Source organism: Merops nubicus, unplaced genomic scaffold, assembly GCF_000691845.1.
Source record: "Merops nubicus isolate BGI_N331 unplaced genomic scaffold, ASM69184v1 scaffold4800, whole genome shotgun sequence".
Classification (NCBI taxonomy): Eukaryota; Metazoa; Chordata; class Aves; order Coraciiformes; family Meropidae; genus Merops; species Merops nubicus.
In genome coordinates, this window is record NW_008583425.1 from 4,135 (window position 1) to 24,276 (window position 20,142).

Sequence of the window (20,142 nt, forward strand, 5' to 3'; positions counted from 1 at the left end):
TCTAGGCTCCAGCAAGCCAAGGCAAGTGCTTGCAGCCACAGGTCTGGGGAGGGTGGAAGCTTCTAGCTGGTTTTACTGAGGTCTCTGATGGGGAAGGGGAAAATGTACTATTTTAATGACCAAAACAGCAGAAATATTGTTTGAATGGGAGTGTCAGTGGATTGATTTATAGTCCCCAGGAAACCGGTCCTGTGGGGTAGCAAAATCCAGGTAGCATCAGCCTCCTTGTACAGTCCTGTTTGCACAGGAGAGAGTCACAGTGACCTGCTGGACCTGAGCTGGCCCTCACTGATGTCCATGCCACACTGGGGAAGCCAATAAAGCTGCCTGGGCATTAAGAAGGGCAAACAGAACCCTTTGCAAGCATTTCAGGGAAAATACTGTGGGTTTTGAGAGTAGAGAGTCCACAGCTGCTCCTCAGCCACAACCTGCAGGCTCTTCTCACCTGGTCTTCCTCTCCACCTCCCTCTTCGTCATACTTGAGGATGTTATCCCTGACGTCGTCCTCGGGGTCGATGAGGAGCTGCTTGGTGTGCCGCTCCTTCTCCCGGCGCTTCATCCACACCACGAACAGCAGAACCATGGCTGCAACCCAGAAGAAGGGGGTGAACCCAGGTCCCACCTAGTGTGTGTCAGAGGTGGTGGCATGTCCCAGCACCTCCCTGCCCTCCTGCACTATGGAGGCGAGAAAGAGCAGTGAAATTTTATCCTATTGCACGTTCTGATTTATAAGGGTGAGATCAGTGAGAGCTGTAAATCCTGTGACAGGCCTCCACCACCACCAGTTCTTTAGGATCCCTCTCGAATGCTGATGTTTATCAGAAGTCAGAGACACAATCAAAGGAAAGGCAAACAGAAAGTGTGAAAACTGATGCTTCCTGAAAATATTTGATCTAAATCCTGGATTTTCAGGATTAGATTTTTACCTTACTTTTATTCAGGGGCATAAAATAAAGGTAGAGAGCAGAGAGATGCAGAGGTGCTGGGTGACCAGCACCATGTACGAGCGGCTGTGCCACCAGCTTGGCCCAGCAATGCCCACCCAGGTCACAAGCTCAAACCATGGCAGTCATTGTGCTGTTGTCTGCAGGCAAAGCTGATTTGGGGAGGGTGGATAATACTGGGTTATGTCAGGCAATTTACACTCTTTTTTGGTGAGGGAAGCTTTCTAGGCTTCCAAGATCATATTAGACAGGATATGAGCACACACATTTGGCCATCGACTTGCAAAGCAGATCTAAGATCATTAGAAATCCTTTTGGAGAGCAGGGCTTGCTTCATAGAACAAGGAAGAGGGAATCTGGTAGCACACAGCCAACCTCCTCAGGCATCAGCGTGTATGTGCCAAGCCCTGGCTAACGTCTCTCAGTACAGCAGCAGAGGGAGATGAACATTTCTTGAATCATGAATTTTCTCCCACTCACAACAACTTTATCCAGAGGCAATGGTGGCTCCCTGCTCCACAGCCTCATCCCTCAAAGGGCCACCCATGTCCCAGAGGCTGTGTGCTCCCCGTGACTTACTGCATGGAAGTCACTTTGGGAACTTAAGTCTCCACTAACATAAGGCACCAGAACTTGTCTTCTTCAAGGGCCTGTTAATACGTTAAGATTTTATTCTCATAGTCAGTAGTTGCAAATAATGCCATTAAAAATGAAATTAAGCCTGGGCAGCTGATACAGCCACTCCTCCCCATGTCTGCTTTCCCTCTGCCCCCACACAAGCCACACACGAAGCTGTGATGGTGGCAACCTGCACAAGGGAGAGATGGACGGGGGGTGGAGGTAGGAAAGCGTGGCCATGGGAACGTGTTCGTTTCACTTAGATCCTTGACTCTGCCAAAACAACCAACACAGCTGAACCCAGGCAGGATGTAGGATCCAAACCCTTCTTTGTGTTTTTCAGTTGCATAAGGACAAGGAACAACTGCTGTTTCCCACTGTCTCATACTTTGCAGGGTGTTCTTTCCTTTTGCCTCTTCATGAAACCTCAGCATCGCTTCACCGAGGGCAAGGATGAAGAAGAGACCAGGCCTTGGGGACACGGGCAGGCAGCCCAGCCTGCAGCCCCACTGCCTGGGGAGGCAGTTAGGAGGATCTGAGTTTTTCCTGCCAGCACCGAAATGTTTATACCCACCAGGAATTCAGTGAAGTGAGCAGAAGAGGACCGGACAGCTAATTACTGCCATTGTGTGCCAATTGGCTGCCATCCCTGCCTGCCAGCTAACAGAATTGTTTTCAGATAGTTCAGCATTTCTTTAATGCTTATCATAGATCTATTCAAGAGAGAAAAAAGAAAAGGAAAGAAAATGTAACTCTTATCTGCAATATAAAGCCTCAGCTATTTAGCAGACTATTGAAGTCCTTTTCTCCTTTTTCCTTTTCAAGTCCCTCACAAGATACCTGCCTAGTCCACAAAGACAATATTATAATGGTTACCTGGGTTTATCTTTTCCTTTCTTTTTTTTTTTTTTTTTTAATAAAATGCTACTTTTTCACGCACTTGTGGAAAAAACTGTTCCATTAACGCTTCTACAGCTATCTGGGAAAAAAAAAAGGCCTTCAAAGTGTCAATAGTGGATGTAGTGCACTCTCCTCCTTTTATTCACTCTGCAGAATGGGAAGTGCTATTACTGCTGTTAGACCCATTTTCACTCTGCATGTAGTTTTCCTTGAAATCTATTGTCTTCAACCTTCACAATTTTTTACTGCATTGCTCTTCTAAATGTGTTATTTGTGCAGCTAATGCACCAGGTATCAGGGAGAGGGGAAAAAAAACTTTGAGCAAAGGTGAAGGCAGCAACTTCCTTCACCTGAGCACTCAGATCTGTCCTCTTGCTGCTTTTTCCTTTTAAAGCCATCCAACTTTGACCTGCTGACTCTAAAATGGACAAATAACACAAAATCCAGCACCTGCCTTTTTCCAGGCTATTGTTCAGAGGTCACAATATAAAACAGATAGAAAGGAGGGAAAACACTGGAAGGATGTAACTGCAAAACCACTCATGGCAAATTATATTTTTCATCACTGATACAGTGCTTTGCAGCTCTTGAAGATAAAAAAAAAAAGTCAATTAGAATTACAATGAATGTAAAAATAAGCTTTTGTAATAAAACCCGTAATTTAAAATGGGATAATGTATCTGAAAATGAAAAGGGGAATCTCTTAAATCAAATGTCCTTCAGCCGAAGTTAATTTCAGTCAATAGGATTTCAACTGTTTAAATCATATTTTAGCACTAGATTTATACAAGAGCAGCAAAAGGAAGCCCTGTGTTTAATCACCTCTGTGGTTTCCAGTGCACATTTTTAGCCCACAGGCAGCAGCACGCCTGCACACCCCAGGGTACCAAACGTGAGGGGACTGACGAACACCACATCTTCTCTGCGCCACGTTCACAAGAAATGCCCTTGCTGGAGGGACCAGATGAAAATATTTTGCTGCTGGGACCCCACATCCACTGAAGGACAGAACGTGGGCATCACGGTGAGGCACTGGGATGCTCCCACCAGCTCGGTTGGGCTGGACCAGGACTGCATGGCCACAAACGTCTGGTTTTCTTGCTTGTTCTCCAGACTGACATGGGAAATCAATTACACAACAACATATCCCCATCGCTGGCCTGGGAGGGTGGATGTTTGCTGAGATGACCCATTCTCTTAATGTACCATATCACAGCCACATTAGGTGACATTCGGAGCATACGTCGCTCTGTCTGCTCTCTGTTTAAACACATTGAGGGTAAATATTAAATGTGATTTAGCACCATAACTCCCATTAGCTTTAATGGGAGTCCCATGGTTTCATCCTGTGTTTATTGATGAATATTTACCTCATTGTTCATTTCGGTGCTCATTTTTATCTCTTCCTACTGTGCCAACTCCTGCTTGAAGTTATAATGATATCATTTTTATTTTTAAGTTTGTGCACACATGGTTATTGGGAATGCTCATGAAAGCCTAGGACTAACGGCGTTGCTGGTCAAAAGGGATGGGTTTGCCTCGAGCCAAGGGATGGCCAGCACTTCTCTGCCATGCCCTCCAGAGCTCCTGACAAACTGGGGATCCTTCCTCTAAAAACACTCCCAATCCACCACGCTTCTCCAGCCTGGTGTCATTTTACAAGCAATGGGAATAACATACATTCTTCCTTTCCTTTGAACAACCAGAAGACTACAGCTATGCACCAGGACTAGCAAGCCTCTCATAACCAGTGCACCTGGTACTGGGAACCAGTATATCCACAGCTAGCCAGGGACCTGAGAGCTATGGGGGAAGTCTGCCAGAGGATTTTGGACAAGTCCTTCAACTTTTTCCTGAAGAATGTGGAGAATCACATAGCACTCACTACCTACAAGTCGTTGTGAGGTGTAATGAGGTTTGTAAAGCTACCGGGAGTCTTAGAAAGAGGAGTGGGATGAATGCAGAGAGTGCTCTGGCTCATTTTGCTGACACTGCAGTGAAGGAGCTCGAACGTAGCTGTGAGAACCACCCCACGGCTCTGGCCTTTGCACGGATGATGGGACAACGAGGCACAGGACGGGAACGTGCCGCCCCCCGTCCGCGCCAGCCCCTGGGGCACTTACTCAGTAGGATGATGATGCAGATCAGGATGGCGATGATGGCGCCCGTGCCCAGCCCCGCCGCCGCCACCGCCCCCACCGTGGTGCAGTCGCCGTTCTCATCGCAGGGGCACACCTTCACCTTGATGATGGAGGTGTTGTACAAGGGGGGGTTCCCCGAGTCCGTCACGATGATGGGCACGTCGTACACACCCGCCTCCAGGTACATGATTCGCAGGCTGAGCTGGGCGTAGTCGCCTGGGGAGAGCAAGAGAGAGGGACAGGGCGGGAGGTGACCACACGTGGGCAGGCAGGGCTCCTCTGCCAGCGCTCATCTCAGGCCTGCAGAAGGGGCTACCAACAACGCACGCGGGCAGGACAACTTTGACATTCTGCCCTACAACTTTGGTCAACAATTAGCCTGTGCTTTGCAAAATACTGCGTGTTTTCAGTGCTGCACTGACCTACCTTGATGGCATTTAAAAATCCAGTTGTATGTGTTTAAAATGGCATGAAATGTAGATACTGCACCATGGATGACACTCCCTGGTCCCTGTGCAGATGCTCTGCTTGCCCACCCTCCCAGCTTGGAATTTTTGGGAAGCCCATTGCCTATCAATAACATCCTCAGCCAGGTAATCCTTCTCCTGTTTCCTCTCACTGTGATACAGTGGACTGAGCTGTGAGGGCACAAACCGCTGCCCCTGGCAGAAAGTGCCAGACCTCAGTGAGAGGGACCAGCTCTGAAGACAAGACCAGCCCACGACTCCATGATATCTTCCACCCTCTGCTGAAAGTACCAGGAAGAGGAACAATTAGGGCCATTTGTTGTTGCAATATAAAAATCCTTCACATACTGGTAATCTTCACACTTACCTAGCCCTCCTGGTTCCACGGTAAATTAAAAGGCTGCCTTTATGCAATTATGGTCAGAGAAATGAACATTGATCCTGATTGTGGCTTATGACAATTACACTGGAACATAAGGAAGACTGATAATAGCTTTTTTCCCCTTGGCCATTATGGATGATTTATACTCTGTTCACTACTGATAACTGTTCATAATTATGAACTGCATTAAAAAAAGCCAAGTGCCAAGGCTCTTAGAGTTATGCTGCAGGTCTGATACAAATCATTTCTGATTAACTATCTTGTCTATAATGTCACCCATAATGTGCTTTAAAAAATAAAAATCAGATAAAAAAAGTAGGGAAGTTTGGAAGTTTGAAACTGCACGTGGCCTCATTAGTCAATCGGAGTCCAAATGTCCCCAGGATTGCCTGCCCCATTTACCATTCAGCCGTGTTATGGTCCAGTTCTTCCTCACTGCAGATGGCACACTTGGCAGCTCGAAGACGAAGGGCCCGACGTTTGGATCGATGTCAGCATCCGCGGCGGTTATGTTGATGACATTCAGGTTTGGCTTTTCACAGATCTGTGCCTCCTTTGGCAGGAGCTCAGGAGCATTATCGTTGATGTCGATTAGGTAGATCTGCAGAGTGCCAGTGCCACTGGCAGGGGGTATACCTGAACAGGAGAAGCAGAGTCCAACGTGGACCGATGACCATCGCTCAAGAAGCAGCGGGAATGACAACACCGTGGACCAGCACCCCCTCTGCCTTCCAATTTCAATGAACCAGGTTTTTCACCCCCTCTCCTTGGACCTCATTAGGGACATGCTGCTCTTTCATGGTCCCTTGCTTTAAGAGGTATTATTAAAACTTGCCCAAGCTTCCTGATGTTGCTGTTTTTCACTTCTGCAGAACATGGAGGTTGACTTCTGCAGATCTGTAGCCTACAGCAATGTCCTTAGTCAAACTAAAAATAGAAGGAGCTGATGCCAAGCTGCTAGTGTGAATTTTGGTAATGGCTGTTCTGAAGAGGAAAAACCATTAGAAAGATAACTAACAAGAGGAAGAAGAGGGCTTGGAGGGAAAAAAAGTAAGCAGTGTAATCCATTGGTCAGCACTTACTGCAGCACTTGCTAAGCCCACTTTTAGATGTGTAGACTATTACACTGCTTGAAAGCAAGCCCAACTCTCCAGCCCATCCCACAGTCAGCCCTAGCTTCAGTGGTGAAAGGTCCCTGCTCAAAGCCTATGGTATGAGTTAGCCATCACCAAACGTTGGATGATGCTGCTAATCCATGGTGGCAGCACTATGCCCCAACATACAGCCCTGCACCCTCTCTATCTTTGTCCCAACCAAGGTATGTCACAGCACAGCAGTCTTGGTCCTCCAGCCCCTTGATGAGAAAAAGCCCCAACTGTCTGACTAAGGATCGCTTCCCAAAGCAATACCTGCCCAGGCAGAGTGAACAGCCTTCTCAGAAGCAGTGCAGCACTTCCCATATCTCTCTCCACACACAGACCTGGCAGCTCCGTGTTGTCCTGCCCACCACCTCCCTTCTCAGGCCTCGTTGCTTCAGCAACTCCTTCTTCAGCTTGTATCTTCAGTCCTGGCTCTTCCTCCCAGTGCTGGATATAAAGCTACACAAACCACTGCCCCTCTAGGCTTTCAAACATTGCTTCTGCTTCCACATACTCTCCTTCCTACCCTGCTCTCTTACTTCCACTCCATTTTCTCAAGAGAGCCTTGAAAACTCTGAAGGAGCCCTGAAAAATCCTTCTTTCTTGGTTCTTACACAAGTTCTTCAATCACTGATCTCATCCTTTCATCTAGTAACCATGGGGTAGGTCTCTCTCTAAAAGAATGTCTTTGATCAGCCTTGAAAGTTTTTGGAGAGACAGCCCATCATGGTACTGGGCTGAACATGAAAAACTGACTTTTGGGACCAAGCAAAGTGATTTCACCGTTTTCATGTTACTCAGAGTATCTTCTGGGATAAATGCAAGGCCCACACTCCAACTTCTGAGATACACCAAACACAGACTAGCAGCCCTGAGAGGCACTAACCAGAATGTGGCTGAAATAACCTCCAATTGCCCCACATACACACGCAGTTTTGTGGGGCTTCTGAGTATTGCTGGGCTCCAGTTCCTGGTAGTTCTGTGTATTTTTGTGCTCCTGAGTGCAATTCTGGGGCAGTCTCATGAGAAATTAAAAGTAAAAAATTTTTAAAATACTCAAGTACTACAAAACCATGGAAATATCCAATTCATTTCAGCTGTCTTGCAGAGAGAGCAAGGACATGGATACAGCATGTGCTGATGTACTGCAAAGGACCCTTGGACTTTAATGGTCAAGAGATGAGGACTACCACAACACCACTGACTCCAGTGGAGAAGCTGGACCACTCCCTGAAATTTAAGACTGAAATACTAATGACAGTATTTCAAAAGAAAGAGGAATATACAGCTGCTACATCTACATCTAACTGCTGCATTCCCTGTCACTGCCTTTTTTCCAGGGCCAGGGGCAGCACTTCTGGAGTAAGGGTACAAGCCAACTGGCTTCCAGGTTCAGCTGCAAGCAGGAGTCACTCCCACCCTGCTTGTGCAAAGATTTCGAAGGACTTTGGACATCGTCCTGACAAATTGTGGCAGAAATGAAGTAAACTGTGCCTGTGGCTCACTGGCATCTTCTTGTCAATGTGTGCCTATGGAAAGCAGGAACCCGCACGCAGGGTCACTGGTGCAGCCTGGGAAGCCAGGATTGGGCCCCAAAGGTGCATTCTCATGGGTGCACTGATACTGAGGAGGGGCAGGACCCTGCTTCCTGCAGTTACAGCATCCCTCTCCCCTTCTCAGCTTGCTATTTCATGAAACCTGTTGCAATATGATACATTTGAGTTCTCAGCATCCCTGTGAGACTGGTTGAAATTGGCTGAAGGATTCAAACGCTGCCAGGCTCCACACTTGCAGACACAGTGTGATCCAAGAGCCTCTCTGTCATGGGAAATCAGTCTAAAAATATGCTGTTGATTTGGATTCCCCTTTTTCCCCCCTTTACACTGCAGACAAGACTTTTTCTATTATCACTGCACTGTAGCCCAGGAGTATTTGGCTAAACTTCTTTATCATATACTGAAAACAGCAAAAAGAACTTCAAAGAAACAAGACACTGCTGCTTCTTCAAGAAAGAAAGGAAAACCTCAACAAAACCCCCAACCCAAAGCCCTTCTTTGCTGAGTACATGATGCCAGAGAACCTGGAAACTGGGAGAAATGTGGAAAGAAGTCTGTTAGCCTAGCTGAAACTTCAGCTGCTATCCAGCAGAACTCCAGACAGAATTTTAAATAAGGTGTTGCTTTATGTGCATTTTAATGGCTGCAATATACCCGTGATAGATTAATTTTTCAGAATAAAGAGATTTATCTAGGTCTTCACTTTCTGAGCTGCTGAATGATGGATGTGGAGGCGCTGATGTGCTGCTGCATCAGCACCAAAGCCAAGGAAAGGGGTTAACTCCAAACCACGTTGCACTAAGTGCCTGGGATTTGCAAGGTCAGATGGTGAGGATTAGTTTGACGGGTTCAAGCTCTACCACTGCTTTTGTGAATAGCCTCAGCCAACTCATTTGACCTGTTTTGTCCTGTGGCTCTTGCAGATGAATGCTTCTAGACCCCCTGCAGACTATTTTGGACTTTGCTGCCCTGGCTGGTTCACAGAGGAGAAGCTGATGATGGGGCTATGGGGACCACACCAGTCCTAGTGCTGATGGCACAAAGAAGGGGCAAAATTTGCTTCTTGGTAGTGCTACTCAGCATTGAAACTCTTCCCTGAGTTTGCCTTGCCCCTGTATCCCACAATGCAATGACTGAAGTGAAGCCTGAAACCCCAGAGGGAGCAAGTTTCGCTGGCCCTGCAAGCACCACCGTATCTCCTCACAATGGTCATGGCACCCTTCGGCCTGAGGGATGACTAGAGTCAACACAAACACAGTCCTGAAAGCACCTACAGAGTATAAGCAACACATTTAGGTGCTCACAGTCAAGCCTAAGGTTAATCTTGTTCCTGAAGCATGACTCTGGTTTGATGTGAGTGCTCAGCACACTGCAGAGGAAGGCGAGGATGAGGGCAGGGAGGAAGGCCCTCTCCTTGCCCAGGGAAGCTACTGAGCCCTCCACAGAGCCTTTTCCAACTGGAGGAATCGATGAATGAAGTAACACCATAACCACATTTAGGTATGGTTAGCAAAAAAACCCATCAACTCCTAAACAGGATTGGGATGAGAAATCCAGGGCAGCAGAAACGGAGCACTTGCCCTGGAGTGAAGCCAGTGCTGAGGTTCACAGTGCTAAGCTGACCAAAAGGACTGTGCAGATCAAAAGGACTAACTTATCTTTAATGAGCAGAGAAGAGCAAGCCTTAACAGGGCTTCTCTGTGAGAAGGTTTAATAGTCATGGCAGTGTTGGGTAATGGTTGGGCTCGATGATCTTAGAGGTCTTTTCCAGCCTTAATGATCCTAAGATCTGTACTGCCTCAGTGACTTTGATAACAAATTGAGTAGCATCCAGACACTCTGATGATGGTGGGACACTGCATAAATGGCAGTGGACAGGGAGAGATCAGCTCCTATGACAGACAGAGAGAAATCTCCATGAGAGCCACAGCAGTTCAATGGATTGGCTTATTTTTAATACCCTCCTGCCATCCCCTACAATTATTTCAGGTTTCCTGATGGAAGGCTTGCTGAAGGTTCAGATCAGTGCCTTTGGGACGCTCACCAGGACCGGTGTGGTCGGCAGCCCCTGGAGAGCACAGCCCTTTGATACGTTTTTAAGTTCAGGCTACACCGCTACACTGAACTCCCTAAATTGATTTTCCATGTGCCCTCCCTTTCCCTTAATAACACTCTCCGTATACTGTGCACATTTAATTTACTCCAGCAATTTCCCGTCCCACTTTCACATTTTTGACCATAAAAACCTGGGAAAAAGATAACTTATACTGACAACTCTGTCAGGGCATCATTTCTCTTAATGCATCACATTAGAGTCTTATTGAAGCATGAACAATGTGAAGCCTGGGCTCACCGTTGTCAGCCGCCAAGAATGTGGCCTCGTAGACATTATTCTTAATGTAGTCTGACTCTCGATCAAGGACAGCAGCAGTAGTGATCTGACCATTTGTGGCATTAATGTTCAGCCAGTTTGCAGGATCTGACAGCTTAGAGTATCTACAGAGAAAGGAAATAAATACATGGCAGCCTTTTCACTGACATACCCTTAATATTGCTTGAAATAAGGTTTTTCTGGACTCCTGACCCATGATTCAAAGGACTTTTGGATAACTGGTTTTGTTGACAAACAAAACACTAATTGAGTATCTGGTTTCTAACCCCTACAATTATTCAATTTTTCTATTTCTTTCATTTTAAAGGTTTTTCTTTCCACTAAGTGCTGCTTACATGCCAGCTTCCTGCTGCTGGGAGTGGACATAGCCTGAGGTCTCTGCAGCTGAAGAGAAACGGGGTCTGCAATGACCACTACCTTTGTATGCTTGAGTTAGAGGATGGATTCCTGCTCCATCTCCTTAACATTGCCCTTCCTAAAACAGCTCTTGCTCTAAAGCCATGGATAATCCTCTTTTCTCCCCACCACTAATAAACAACAGTTTGGGAAATACCACAATGAAAGAATGACAGTTTCCAGGTTTTTCTTTTCCACCAGAGTTGTATCTTCAGCAGCTATTGCCTTGGGGACACTACAATGGGAACTCAGCTGCATGAAGGTGTGGACCCAAGGCTGAAGAAGTTTCAGGTCTGCTCTCCTGAAACATTTTCATATGTTCCTGAAACAGCAGGTAAGATGATCCTATGCATGTGGGAGGTTCAATGAGAGCAGAGACAAGGGGATCCCCCTGACAGACCCCAACCTGTCTTCCTCTGGGCTGGAAGGACCCACTGGCAGACTCACCTCCCAGCTGCCAACTCATAACCCAAACCTGTTCATGTCCTACACAGCCAGCTATGAACAGGATGTGTTCTGGGCAAATTTCTTCCATGTTCTCCAGATCACTGTGTTCTGTTTACCTTTCTCACTGCTTGTTTCCTTGGTTTTGTTTTATTTGTTGCTTTTTATTTCTGCCTCTTGGGTTTGTACAAGTAAAACTTGAGATGAACCCTTACTACCTAAACTATAACCTAATAAATGGCCAAACTATAAATTACTGAAATAAGGGAACAAAACCCGAGCTTCTTTCATGGGTAACTCAGACTTGCTGATAGTTTTGTATTATTTTTTTTGTAGCTAGATACACAGGTGGGAGAATTTGTGGCTTCTGGTGAATATCCCTTTCCAGAAAGGGGCTGTTTGAAGCTGAAACTCAAAGTGAAACTTGAGCTGTGTCAATCCATGTGAGCAGGAAGGCAACACACAGCTGCACAAGCCCTGCCAAAGGAAAGAATTACATTTCATGGAGCTAGTCTCTTTGGGATGTTTTGATTTCTTTTTAATATCACTGCTGTGAGCCTCCTGCCCTTTCTCTGCTAAATGACCAGGGATCTGGTTTCAAAGCTAGCTTTGTAAATGTGTCTGTGGCTAATGAGGATAACTTGAGGTGTGACATTGGCCACGCCAAGCTGTGCGTTACTGGAGATGCTCCTGCTTCCTTATCTTCTACTTGTAAAAATTTCACCGAAGACTATTTAGAGACTGAAAACTATGCAATGCTCTAGCAGCTGGATCAGCTCTCTCTGAAGTGTTTATCGTGGATCTGTAGGCTTAGCTTTTTGGGTACCTTTTTTCCTAACTCACTAATGCCAACTGTGAAGAAAAAAACAAAATATCCTTTGCATAGCTCACAAAACCAGGACCCCCAAAATGCCCCCCTGCTTCCTGCAAAGCCTTGGCATTGGGCTGTCCTGACAAAAAGGGGGTAAGAGTGATTGTGCTTGGCTTTGGAAATGAAGTGCTGGTGGATACACAAAATGTGTGTCCTGGAAGCCCTAGAACAGCTCAAGTACTTGGCTGTTCATCTCCACAGAAAGTCTCAGGAGGTCTTGCACACACCCTGAGCGGGGCAGGAAGGGCTCAGCAGAGCCAGTCCTGCTCCCAGATGGGGCAGATGTTTGTTTGGACTACAGATCACCCAACGGTGTGTTCGAGGGAGTAGTCAATCAGAAATGAGCTGTTCTCTGCTCTGAAAACCAGCTCTGTAAGGATGTCAGGGAAATAAAGACCCTTCAAAAGCCAGTATTTCAAAACGAATATAAGAAAAACTGGCCTGTTAGTTGGGATGGTCTCACTCCTCAAAAGTCATAACACCTGTCTGAAGACAACAAGACGAGGCAGTGAATAAACTATCATTTTCTAGACCAGACAGCCCTGTGCCAGGTTAAATATTTCAAACTCTTCCTGACACGAAATGTCACAACTTTAAGTGGCCTTGGCTGTAGTCACGTTGTATCCTTAGGTTTTGCCAAACATACTGTTGTCCTTAGAGTCTGGGAGTAAAAAAACAAATTTCTGTGGATATTAAAGTATCCAAGAGCAGGAAATGGACTGAATCTGGTCTTAAACTGCTTAGATCAAATACCTGACTTTTAGAAGTCTACAATTTTGCCAGCTGAAACACATTCATAGGGAAAGCAGGTAATGAAGAGGTTATGTTTGGTCTGAAGGGAAAAGGAAGATCAGAACAGACTTTGCCCACTGCAGAGCAGGCAAGGGCTGCTGGGATGCTTCATATGGACCAGCATCAAGTGTCAATGGCATGTGAATGGGCAATAAAATATTTAAAATGTTTAACTATATGACATCTTAAAAGGCTGCTCAGCAGGTGTCTGTGACCAAGAGAGTCTTGCTCTGCACCCACTGACAGCTCCTCTTGCACTGGGCTTTTTATGCCAGGTTGAATTTAAATCCTCTGGCAGCAACCCAAGACATGATGAAAAATCCCAGTCACTCTCTTTGGAAATCTTGCCCTCGTCCTTTCTGTGTCTCAGATTCCTCTCCTGCAAACAGAAATAACAAAGCTACCTTTTTCTAAACCACTTCCTGAAGTGCATGAACAACACAGGCCAGAGCATCCTCGACCAGGCAGGGACAAAATGCTCGGTACAGCGCAGCCCTGACCTCTGTCTCTGTGACAACACAGGGACACTGCCATCCACTGTCTGCACTCGAAGCTCCACATGGTCCTTCTGCAAGCCAGTGGTGTGGCATCCAACCCTGCCTGCCCTCCCAGACCCAGACACTCCGTCTGGCTTACCTGGAGCGGGGAGGACTCTGAGTTTACGAGCTTGCAGGATACCCATCAAGCACTCGACTGAGGGTGCCAGTCCCTGCCAAGCATTTGGCTCAGATCCATCAGTAAGTTTGGGAATTAACTTTCAGCTGCTTTGCTCCCCAAATGTCTGCAGCTGGAATTCCCCTCCTGCACATGAGCTCACTGGGCTGCCTGGTCTCCCACCTTACTGCCTGCTGCATGAAGCGATCGGGATCCACCGCCGAAAACGTCGTCAGGACGGTGCCCGTGGGCACCCCCTCCTCCAGCCGGATCAGCTTGTGGTTTGTTGGGAAGTATGGTGCTTCGTTGACATCTGTGACTGAAATGGTGACTCCTGCTGTTGACTGGAAGGACATCTGGATGCCACTGGCCAGGGGAGCTTGGTTCGATACCATCACTGTCAGCATGAAAGCTCTGTTCATCTCGTAATCGACTGCCTAAAACAAACAAACAAGCAAGTGTAGAGCCAAGCAGAAAATAAATTCTACCTTCTGGCTGCAAGCTGCAAGACTTAGAAAGCAGATGATCTCAAACTCGTTGCCTCATCTTGTTTCCTCCTGAGCTCGGTTCTCTTGAAGGTGTAAATCCAGATCAGCATCAATCCAGTGGAAGATTTGGCCTTCCAGTATTTGGAGGGTCAAATAGTTAAAAAAAAAAAAAAAAAACACAAAATAATTGCAAACAGCAGGGAAGATCTGGCCTGTGTCTGTTCCAGTGCTAAATGTTTTCCAGAACAGAACCTGCCTGTGTCAGCCGAGCGTTGCATGAACAAACCCACCACAGGCTGCTCTAAACACAACGGGCAGAGCTGCTTAGAGGGACTGGGCAGGTGCTCAGCAGTCCTGGTAGCATTCGAAGCTGCTGCCTAAGTAACTAGGACAGCCTGTGTGGACTCATGAGCCTGAAGTGCTCTTCATCTTTCCTCTTAAGTGAGCTTCTAAGGGAAGGTGGAGCTGCAGGAAAGAAACCCTGGTCTGGTTAACCAGGCTGTCCTTCCAGTAGGACTCCTGGTCCTCTTGCAAGACTCCTTGGGATCTCCTGAGGTTGGCTGTACGCTCCTACAGATACATTCTGCGGTTGGGTGGCCACAGATGTTGCGTTCAACACGAACACAAAGACGATGTGTCTTAGGAGGCAGAAGGAAGGAAAAGCCTTTGCTGGCACAACTGACTGAACTGCAGTGTAGTAACAATTTCTAAACCATCCCACTAATTATTATGAGGGAAGTCGCTAATCATCTGCCAGGGAGGCTTGAGTTATGCAGGATCACACTTCTGCTTGTTAAAAAATGCTTTGCTGTAATTTGTAAATTTAGAAGCGTAACCATCCTCCCTAATACCTTCTCCAGACCTGAGCCTGCAGCACGTTCTCAGGGTGTAAACCGCCACGCTTACACTGCCTCTGCTGCAGCTGTCCTGATTTACATCAGCAAGATCTGGCTTCCACGTTCTGCTTAAACCCCAGTATTGTCAAGAAAGAAATCAAATCATAGGAGGCTACACGAGAGAAACAAATTTCAGGGGCAAAAGGTAAAACAGTGGAATCTCTATTCGATTGAAGTGCAAATGTTCCCACAGCTAAATGGTTTCCTGACAGGCAGGGCCAACATTTAATAAATAAAAGGAAGCAGAAAGATTCCTAGTACACCCACCAGCGCTGACTCACGGACTCATACTGCATTCAGAGAAGATGCATGGTGAAAGTTCCCATTTAAACACTATTCAAGGCCTTGAAACAAATTGACTAATGCATTTCCTCAACTTCCTTTCACCCCTCTCTAATTGATATTCCTCCTGTCTTCTGTGTTTTTTTCTTTCTTTCTTTATTGTGCTGGCCTGTCTGCTAACCCTGCCCACAGCCAGTCTGCATCTCCCTCCCCACAGGTGCTCATTTGGAGCTGAGGGGTTGATCTGAGCAGCTCCAGGTGGGACTGATGCAGGAAACCACTGGGCTCCTTGCCTGATGATGCACTGGATACACTGACCACACATATGTCTGCTAGGATGTGGCTTGATGCAAGGGAGTGGGTTTTCCCCCAGAAATGCAAAGCTCCTCATTCAGCTTCTTTCCTTCTCTTCTGTGACCAACAAAACCAGGATGCAGAACAGCAGAACAGGGAGTGGGGCTGGACCTGGATCACCCAGTAATGCTCATCTACAGACTGTCCTGGAGGCACCAGTGCAACCTGCTGGGACACAGTGGCAGTGTCCACCACGTTCCAATCTGCAAGAAAGAGCTGATCTACCTCCTTCTCTTCTGTGCCCATCTGAGTTCCATTTCACAGATTTTGTTGAAAAAGAAAAGTAAAATCAAGAGCCTGTGCCTTCAGGGCAGTGTTAGTGCTACTATCCCAGGAGGGACAGGAGCCCGTCACAGCCAGACACAGTCCAGCCCTAAGCAGAACTTCTTTCACACCATCATAAGCAATCTCAATCAGGACAGTTCACACTTCTGCTCCCTAAAACTGCCTCCCTCTGAGGGTAACAGTGCACAGAGCACACCGTGTTCTTCACACCACACTGCTCTGTGCCATCTCCACGCAGCTCACTGAAAATGCTGCAAATTGATCAGGCCAAGAGCAAGAGCACATGGAGCTGTCACACCCAGGACAAGGAGCTGCTGGACTGGCACCTACTTTTTAATTTCATGTCCAAGAAGAATGTGACACAAAATTAAAAAGTAGAAGACACCCCTTGTTGGATGTTCAGTGCCAGATCTGGCACAAATGGCTCTGGAACATCATCCCCTGGAGATGCTGCACATCCTCCTCCTTCACTGGCCTCTCCAACCTGGACTCAGCAGAACGAAGTCAAGGGCTTGCCACGTGCCCTCTGTTTTTCAAGGTACTTTTAACTGAAGAGAACAAATTTGCCTTATATTATTGTTGAGACAAATAATATCGGAAGCTTTGGAAGCATCTCCATTATAAATTCACAGCTCTGATCCATGCAGTTTTTAATAACATTTTACTTAGCCAGCTCCCACAGGGCAGTCACTGCTGCTTGTGGAGATTGTCTCCAGACTCTGCGGTGCCTCATTTGAGGGGGCAGTTGCTCTCTCCCCTTGATCACAGCTTTCTTTGAAGATTAGGGTCTTGCACAGTTATGGAAATGGTTTGGAAAGGCATGAACAGAAAAAAGAAATGTTACACTTTTGGTGATTGGACTGGAACTGCTGATAGGGTTTTGCTGAGAGCAGCTGCAAAATGGTCCCCAGGAGTGCCATCTGAACTCCAAAGGGCTTCTGGGCTCGGAAGCCTTTCTGGCCCTCCATTTCTGGCTCCCAGACTGCTGGTGGAGGGGTGGGATTCTTCACAGAATGCCCTTTTCTGTGCTGCTTCTGTCACTGCTGTAGCCCAGCTGCAAACCCCTTTGCTTGCAGCAGTGGGCAGTTATGTGCAAATGGCTGTAAATAAAAAGTTCATTACTTGACTTAATTTTTAACCTGTGTCTTCAACCTACATCAGGGATCAAACCAGCAAGAGGCTGCTCCCACACCATGAAGAACAAGCTCTGAGCGGCCATCCAGTCTGACATGCATACGTTCCCCAAATCTTTAAGCATATTCACTTATTAACAGAGAACAAAATATTTCAAAGAAGGTGGAATCCTAAGAGTCTTCCCTTCTTCACCATGAAAATTTAATCACAAGCAATTTCACTCATTCTCCCTGCTGAAAATACAGGAAAAAGCCTCCTGGCTTGATAAGGGTAGGAAACTCTGGGCGCCCAGGAGGAGCAGGTGAGGTTATATAGTGAAGAAATTCAGTGCAATTTCAAGCTTTGAGCTCAGCATGACAAGATAGAATTTTCATGTGGTTCTTTGCATTGTGATCACTGTGGGTTACACAGCAGTGGAAAGTCAAGCCCAGCTTCAACAGTGTCTTGACAAATCTGCCCTGCTTTTAGCCTGCAAGTTCTGAGTAAGGGATGGTTTATTATGCAGAAGTCCTTGTGTAGAAGTGATGATCATGTAAATCCCCTGTTGTTCACTCTGATCTGCCTTCAAACCACAGTCGTGACACTTTACTAGATTAAGAATACTTTACTAGATGAAGAATACAGGGTCCTCCCCTGCTCGCAGTGACAGTGCTGGCATCTCAACTTCAGACGGGCTGCTGATGTCAACACGAGTTAAATTGTTGTATCTTATTTTGTTGAAAGTTTTCTCTTTAAAGAGAAAATATCTACATATGGATAAGAGTATACTTACATACACATATGCATCCATGTACACGTGTCTAGAACTACTGCTAAGTTTGGAGAGGTGTTGTAACGTTGCACCAGATAAGGCTGTCAACCATCATTACAGAGTAATAAAGAGTGATAAATAAAAGGACCCCGCTGAAATACCATCCAGCAGGTAAGATGATGTCTCCCTTAAAGTTTCAGCAAAGTGGCATCTGCAGACACAGACACATAGCCTAAGGGTCAGGGGACAGGACAAGCCCACAAGCTCACACGTTCCTACCAGTGTCACCTCATTGGCATTTCACTGATGTCACTTTTCCTAACGCCCAAAGTGTAGGTATTGAGAATGACTGCAGCTTGGTAGTTGCAAGGGAGTGGGGCTCTTTTCTTCAATACAGAGCTATTCTTAAATCACTCTACTCTTCAAACATTACTGTTTCATCCTATGTTGTTGACTAAAACGTTTTGTTAGTGAAGGCCAGACTTATCAGAAGGTGCAGGCTTTGTCCATCACAGCATGCATCATCCTTCCCTGGTGCAGGACACAGTGTCGGGCGAGCTCCTACAGCTCAGAGCAGCCTATTTGTGACGCCTGCACTTTTTGGGAGCCAGAGGGAGCCTCCACAGGCGTCTTATCTGGGAAGAGATTCAGTGAACACTGAATGGATCCGGTTATGTTCTGGCTGTGTGTAATAACTGCAGAAGCATTCACTGCCTGGGCTGCTGGCCTCAGTAACTGCAGGGGAAGTGAATGCTCAAATCAAGATAAAATCATGTTCTTTGGAGGCAAGGAGGGAAACAGAATTTGATACCTGCTGCAGATAACTTGAGGGTTACAGCTCCCCTAATGCTGAAGGCAGCGGGTGGAGGAAAGAAGGGATGGTGGATATTTAGAGTCTTATTTCTCAGAGACTATGGACAAGATCCTCTGCTGATCTAACTTTGGGAGTGGCTTTCACCTGAGTGGAGCTATTCTGAGCTGAGGATCTGGCCCAAAAAGTGTTTCTATTGCTTGATACTAGGAAAAGGAAAATTTCTTCAACTTTTTTTCTGCCAAGCAACTCAATCAGAGGAAAATCTCTCCTTTCCTTCTGTTACCTCCTGCAATCTCTCCTGCACTCCCTGCTTTCACAGAGGATCGCTTGACTGATCCCCTGCAGTGAAACGCTATCCCTGATTCACAGCTAACAGGGAGTCCTCTGGCTGAAAAAGGAGAAGGTGCAGCCTTTGCCCTAAAGTTGCCAGGCAGGGCAGGGCTGCCCAGCCCAGGTGCCAGCCCCTCTCACAGCGCTCAAAAAGCTCATGAGGAGCAGGACACGGAGGTCAGGCTCAGATGCTGGGAAGAGCCTTCAGCATGTGGGAGTTTATGAAAGCTTGCAGTGGGCTGAGCTGGGAAACCCAGAACCTGTAGCATACGCTTGAACTAGAAGTATTCAGGACTCCTGCACAGACAGACTGGAAACAAGAGATTTGAGCACTTGTATTCCCAGGGAGAGAATGTATGAAATAACTGCAGGCTTCTGGTGAGCCTCGTAGGCTTAGCTAGCTGGAAGGGTGACAAACAGGGATTTGCTGTGGCGGGCCCCTTACCTTCACAACAGTTACCATGCCTTCGTTGGTGACGGGGTCTGTGCGGATGGTGAAGTGGCCGGAGGGGTCCCCGCTGATAATGCGGTAGATGGCGTTCCAGTTCGGGGAGTGAGGCTGGTCCCGGTCCAGCACCGTCAGATTGGCCACCACCACCTCCACTCTGTTCTCAGGAACTTCTCCTGAATACTGCAAATGAAAGACAAGAACGGTCAGGGTGGGAGCTTTCTGCCTGTCCTCAAAGCCACCTCCCCGCTCTCCCACATCGGTGTGTTGACTGCGGAATCAGCCCCATGGAGAGGACCATGGAGTTCTGAGCAACGCAGCCCTTCCTCACTTCTGGTTTTTCTATTTTTTTTTTCTTTGAATATTTTTCCAAACCTTTCAAAGCCCTGCTTCACCTCTCAGCCCAAAGGAGAGCAAACTTGCTATCACCCAGCCACTGCTCAAGATTCAGCAAATGCTCGAAGTAAATGAATGAAAAATGTTCTTGATATTCTCATTCAGTTACGTCAATCAGAGAGTTAATTGTCAACAGCAGGTAAAAATGGCTAAATGTGCATTTTTTAGGATGGCTACATCCCTTTAACCTGAGGTATTTTACCTCACTCAGATTTCAGCGATGGCTTTTTATTGCTTCTTCAGTGATTTTACTTCATTTTCTTTCTTT

General features: G+C 46.7%; 1 protein-coding gene across 1 annotated transcript in view; it reads right to left on the minus strand.

Annotated features, from left to right (window-relative positions):
• CDH4 (cadherin 4, type 1, R-cadherin (retinal)) overlaps positions 1–20,142 on the minus strand; it is a gene marked incomplete at its 5' end in the record, with an annotated part of 174,111 nt that overhangs the window by 3,731 nt on the left and 150,238 nt on the right. The window contains 6 exons of the mRNA XM_008940541.1: positions 446–585; positions 4,586–4,819; positions 5,855–6,088; positions 10,501–10,643; positions 13,880–14,133; positions 19,476–19,661. Of these exons, the coding sequence (XP_008938789.1) occupies positions 446–585; positions 4,586–4,819; positions 5,855–6,088; positions 10,501–10,643; positions 13,880–14,133; positions 19,476–19,661 (1,191 nt within the window). The remainder of the gene's footprint in view (positions 1–445; positions 586–4,585; positions 4,820–5,854; positions 6,089–10,500; positions 10,644–13,879; positions 14,134–19,475; positions 19,662–20,142) is intronic.